This window comes from Alligator sinensis, unplaced genomic scaffold, assembly GCF_000455745.1.
Source record: "Alligator sinensis unplaced genomic scaffold, ASM45574v1 scaffold1060_1, whole genome shotgun sequence".
Lineage (NCBI taxonomy): Eukaryota > Metazoa > Chordata > Crocodylia > Alligatoridae > Alligator > Alligator sinensis.
This window is the reverse complement of record NW_005842907.1, coordinates 36,081-42,022: the sequence shown is the minus strand read 5'-3', so window position 1 is coordinate 42,022 and position 5,942 is coordinate 36,081. Positions and strand designations below refer to the sequence as shown.

The window sequence follows — 5,942 nt, the reverse complement described above, 5'->3', positions numbered from 1 at the left end:
TGTGCAGTGTGCTTGGTCTGTGGGAACAAGTGTGCAACTTGCCCTTGCTATGAACCAGTTTGGTGCTCTCACCCCAGCTGCACGGCGAGTCACTTGAGCGCAGCACTAACACAGGCTCCCATTAGACTCTGCAAACCCATGCTCCCTTTTATTAGTTCCTCCATCCCCAGGTGGCTGCCTTTCAGCCATCTATGAGATTGGAGAGGCAGCTGCTTCCCTGGTCTTGAGACCAGGGACTTTGTTGTCTCCTGCTGCAGCTATCTTTGTACAGTATCAGGCCAGGAATAACATACTCTGAATTTAAGTACAAGGCTAAGGGAGTCCCTGGGACCTGGGCTGTGGCATAGATTGGACTGTTAACAAGCAGTCCCTGCCTGCGTGGTGAGGCCGTGTTAAGTAGGAGATCGCCTCATCTACTTTTCTTTTCTTTTTTTTCAAGTCTGTTAAATTGAGGTGTGACGGCTGCTTTGCTGGAAGTGTAAGGAGTAGCTTGTTTGACAGCATTGACCTGTGTTAGGCTCTGGTTCTTAAGCCTCACCTCGCACTAGCTGACTGGGACCTGACAGTTGCAGGGAATGCTGGCAGCACTCCTGGTTGCAGCTTCCGTTCTTTCCCGTGTGTGAGGTCAGATACCATTGCTCCCAGTAAATAAAGGGTTAACAGGAAGCTGAGGGAAGTGGGGGCCACACGGGAGCCCAGTACCTGAGGTAGCTGCTCTTCCCCACTCCCTCGGAAAGAGCAAATGGCTTCGTCCAGGAGCAGGGGGAAGCAGTTTGGCTGCCAGCCTCCATGCTATAGCCCTTTGTGACGCAGAATTCAGTGGCCCTTAAGGAGCGTTATCTTGCTCCAGTCCAGCTCTCAGTAGCTGTGTAGCTGTACAGATGCAGCTTTTCTGAAGACTTTTAAGAGGAAAAAAATTAATTAAACAACAAGTGGAAGATAAGGATTAATTCTACACTGCTCAGATGCTGGTTTCCTCTACAGACAAACAGTACAAACTTTCAGCTTTGGAGACACAAAGCTGCTTTTCAATTATAAAAAACATCGACAACCACTACTTTCTCTTGCCAGCTCTTGAAATCCCTGGCCAGAAATTCACCTTAGGCAGGACCTTGCTATGCTAAGTTTCTGCCCAAAGCAAACGTGCGTTAGCATTAATCCGTGAAAAGGGGATTTCACAATGGCAATGGTGACAGAATCTTAGTTGAATCAGCATGAGAACAATGCAAAACTTAAAACCAGCCACACACAGATGTAGGGAGGCTGCACAGCAGTGTTACTAAGACCAGCTCTAATATCAGCATTTCACAAGCTCCTGTCTCATCCCAACAGAAGAAACACTGTGTAGCCTCTGACAGCACCAATAAATGAGACCCGCAGAGCCAAACATAACTTTAGACATAGCGTAACTGCCTGGAAGCTTCAACTCCTCTAAGTTTAGCATAGGTAGAGAAAGTAAGAAACACCCTTGTGACCTGGAATGCTTTAAAAAAAAAAATAGCAGAAAAATAAGAGTTTTGTCAGCCGCCTGAAATAGTGCTGATTGTCCCTACTGGTGTCCTGTTCAAAGATCTTCCCTTTCCCCAATGCATTCATATTAAGGCGCTTTTTGTCTTTTGCAGCAGAAAGTGGGCACCCCTACTCCCTTCCCCACAGAACAGTACTGCTGTTGTCTCGTTACTCGGAACCACACATTCTCTTCATTCTACCCCCCAAGCATAGAAATTGTGTAGTGGAGGAAGTTGGAAGAATAACTAATGCTGCTTGGTTTTTGGTTTCAGTAATGTGCCAGTCCTGGTGTTTATCCCTCAGCATTGAGATTTACTCCCAGAGAAAACGGAGAACCTTTTACATTTGGAGCTTGTGATGTGGCTTCACTTTTTGTCCAAGCATGGTTTGGAGTGAATGCTCATGAAACAGTAGGGTGGATGGTTTTTGTAAGAAAAAAAACATTCCCTTCAAATTAGCATAGCCTGCGCTACCGTACCTCTTAATTCCATTGCTGACTGGCCACTCTTACTGGGTAGTCACATCTGAATTCAAGATGTTTGTCTTGGGAGCCCCTTTCTTCCCTTCACAATCATGTGATGGCCTCATGGCAACTACAGCATGGAAAAAAGCTTTTTTTTTTTTATATATATATATATATATATATATATATATATATATAAAATGGCCTATAATGCCAGCCTGAGTTGTATTTGATTTGAAATGGCTACTTCTTCTGTCTCCTTTTTTTCCTCCTTTGACACTCTACCTTCTACCTACCGTATCCGTCCCTCTCAACTTGCTGCATGTTCCTTCTCAGCTTCTGCACGTGCTAACTTGTCTTTTGAACCATATAAATGTAATGCTATTGTCTAGTTTCCATCTCCCAAGCTCCCTAGATGTTGTTCTCCCATCATCTGCTAGGCCCTTCTTCCTCTCCAGATTAGAACTGGTGGTTCCAAATATGTTGGTTTTGCTCCCTGAGAGCAGCTCCTTGTTTTCTGATTTCTGGGACCTAGAATGAAAGTAAAGAAAGGACACTGCCACATAACAGCCTCTTTGTGGGAGGAATTTTTATTGTAGTTATCCCCTAATTGAGAAAAAGGAACATATTAGCTCAGTTCAACATGATCAGCATCTTGCTACTGCTCAGAATACTCTAGCGAAGCCAGTGTTCCCATTACTAAGAATTTAATATTTTAATACTTGTTAAACTAACGTCTCAAACGAAACCCAGAGTAAATGCATGTTCCTCCTTTTCGTGTTTTTAGTACCCCAACTACTTTTGCTTCAATATTTAAACAATGTCATTAAATGTGTCCCAGAGAGCTGAGGCTCTGAGAACTTGTAGCCATGAGGACAATGCACAAAGAAAAAATAAAATAAATCCGATAATTTACCAGTCTAAGAAAACAAGACCTATCAATATATTAGGAAATAAATCCAGTTACAAATGCATGGTGGATGGGAGGAGCATTTGTGGGGGTCAGAACTGAAAATGATCGGCTATTTACAAGATACACAGCAAAATGGTGCAGCAGCCAAGCCCCAGCGTTCAGAAGCCAAATGTGTTCTCTCCACTGTAGGCCACGTACAAGAATCCATCCTCATCCTTCTCCTTCTCGTACAGCTGTCCCATAGTTAAGCTTGAGCAAGAGGGGAAAATAAGAAAGCATTAGGACTTGCTCGAGTCTGCAGAGCTGCAGATGACAACAGTGACTATGAGACACAGAGCCTGGGCTCAATGAATGCCAACGCTCTACACAGCAGGCGAGGGTCCCACATCATGAATGAGAGAGCAGAAGAGTCTTCTGATCCTGGCAGTACAGAGAGTGCGCACATCACTCGGGCAACGATTTGATACTCCTAACTATTCCCAAGCCCCTATGTGCTAGCACTGATGCCCTGGGAGAATGCTAAGACTCTGGAAAATACTTTACATTGCTTGTTTTGTGAATCTACATATGCATCTGGCAAACTGTGTGAGAACTGAAGTACCATTATGTTGCAAGGTGAGCAATGTTTAGGGTATGGACTCATAAGACTATCACTAATGCTGGGATCAGATCCTTAACAGCCTGCTGTGGTTGTGTCCCAGCAGGAACACTGTTAAAACTCTACAAATGGTTCCTTTTATTCCAGCTTTCATTGATCCTGTTGTCCATACCTTCACGTGAGACTCATTTTCAAGGTCTATTCTCTGTCTAAAAGTAGGTTTATTTTGTATATTTAAGCAACAGCAGTGCACTCACTTTGAATGAGTGGCCATGGGAGAATACTTCCCCATTATCAAAACTTAACCATTTTGAAATCTAGAGCCAAAAGGTCGCTGGGCAATAACTTAAAAATTGGCTGAGATAGTTCCTTTCTGAAGAGCTGGATCTTTGAGCGGCCATATAACAAAATCTTGGTTTCACCACATTGTAAATGGGTCATTCTTTTTGTGCAGCTGCATTACACTGGGTATGTCAACGTCCCAAACAAAGGCATTTGTTTAGCAGAACCCACAGCTTCAACACCTCTAATTGAGCTGGAGATCAGTGAGCTGGTGATGATAGCCACTGTGTAACACCCCTAGCTCAGGCTTGCTGGTCCTCCCAGTGTAGTCTGAAGAAAATGCCCCCCTGAAAGTGAAAGAATGAAGAATAAGGGTGTGAGAACTGGTTGGGGGTCAGGGGCAGAGCAGTGCATACAGGCCCAGCACGGACGAATTGCTTGGGATCCTAAAGTAGAGGCATGGGAAAGCAGACTCAGAGAGCACGGACAGATGGCAGGAGCCAATACTGGGCGGAGAGATGAAACCAAGCAGCAAAATAACAGACACCTGCAGGCTCCTTACACCAGAAAGCAGCGTTGTAAGTAGAATGTTATTTTTTAAAACACTCTTTTGCAGATCACCCAAGAAACCGTTAAAGCACTCAGACACCAGTAGTGCCTTGCCTCCCCGTCCCTTCACTGGGTAGTATGACTTAATACAGCAACATTTTCCTCTTCCAAAAGAACCATAAGAGCTGCATTAACCATATATGCAGGGTCAAAGCGATCCCTGAGAACTCCGATTTTAGTACTTGCAGCATTTTTGTCCATGTACTAACAATATCAAACTGGACTTTTTCAGTGCTATTTTTATTTTGGTATTTTTAGTGCATTTAATCCATTAGGTCCTTTCCTTGGTTATTTATTTGATTCTCCTGTGGGATTCTATAAGGGTCACAGCAGATCTTTATTTGTAGTTGTGGACTACAAGTCCCTCCAAATGGAATTTTCCCTAAAACTGAACCTGAAAATGTGGGGTCAATTTATAATCAGAACAATACAGGAACAGAGCTTCTGCTACGCCTTGGGTGCATCTACACGAGATGTTTACAGCAGAGCTTCCTAACGAGCTCCACAGTAAATGTCTCTGTGTCTACACGTGTGGCCCTATTAGGCCGCAGTAAACCAAAACTCTGCAACGTGTTAGTATAGCAACGCACGTGTAGACATTGACTGGCTGCCTGCCGATTAGCCCCGCACTGGACAACCTTGTGCCCCAGCCGGCCCTTCCACAGCACACTGAGCTGGGTCAGAGCAGCCCTGGGGTGGCAGGCTGACCCCCAGGGCCCTCTGCCAGCCGGGACGGCTCCAGCCCAGCTTAACATGCTATGGTCCCAGGTGCATGTTCAAACATGGCACCCGGGAGCAATAAACTCTGGCACAGTATGCACCAGAGTTTATTGCTTGGAATTAATTGCACATGTAGATGTGCCCCTCGTGTAGTATCTGCTTCTCTAAAACATCATTCCATGTGTCCAAGATAGCTAGTAAGAGTTAACTCTATATTAACTGTATAGTGAGTAAACCAGGGGCCTTTCATCCTATATTTCACAAGATAGTATAAATGATATTTTTCCATCATTTTGGGACTTAAAATAGGTGGCCACGTAAATCATTTGCAGCATAATGAGTTAAGGATTATTTTAAGTGTTTTAAAGAGCAACTTTAACATGGTCAGTTTGACTTTACAAAATTATTATTGTTGACAGTTGTTAGTGTCCTAGGGTCTGCCTTGAATAATGAACCACAATACCTATCCTAAGCAAATTACCATCGGAGAGGATTTCAGTGCCACTCAGCCCCAGCTATCACACTGACTCCCAAATTCTTTCTGAAGTGCAGTTGTCTTGTCAAGAGATCAAGTCTAACTAAAAAGTTCCCTATTTGTCTCCAACTCTTATGTTACCAGAATATCCTTTCTCCACTATTGTTCCCCAGGATCTATTACAATTCAGTTGATTTACCACCATTTGTCCTTCCAGCTTTTTATTAGAAACAGAATCGGACACGTATTTTGCCAAAACCTACAGCAGCAAGATTAAGGTACCAAACCCTTCTCCTTAAGGGGTTGGTGAGCTGCTTTTCACAACACCATCCTGAGCTGTAACAGCAGCCAACAGCAGAGCAGAACACTGTCC

General features: G+C 44.0%; 1 protein-coding gene across 1 annotated transcript in view; it reads right to left on the bottom strand.

Moving 5' to 3' along the window:
* Nucleotides 1-2,536: 2,536 nt before the first annotated feature.
* GABARAPL2 (GABA type A receptor associated protein like 2) overlaps nt 2,537-5,942 on the bottom strand; it is a 4,118-nt gene continuing 712 nt past the window's right edge. The window contains exon 3 of the mRNA XM_006036017.3: nt 2,537-3,134. Within this exon, the coding sequence (XP_006036079.1) occupies nt 3,044-3,134 (91 nt within the window). The 3' untranslated portion in view covers nt 2,537-3,043. The remainder of the gene's footprint in view (nt 3,135-5,942) is intronic.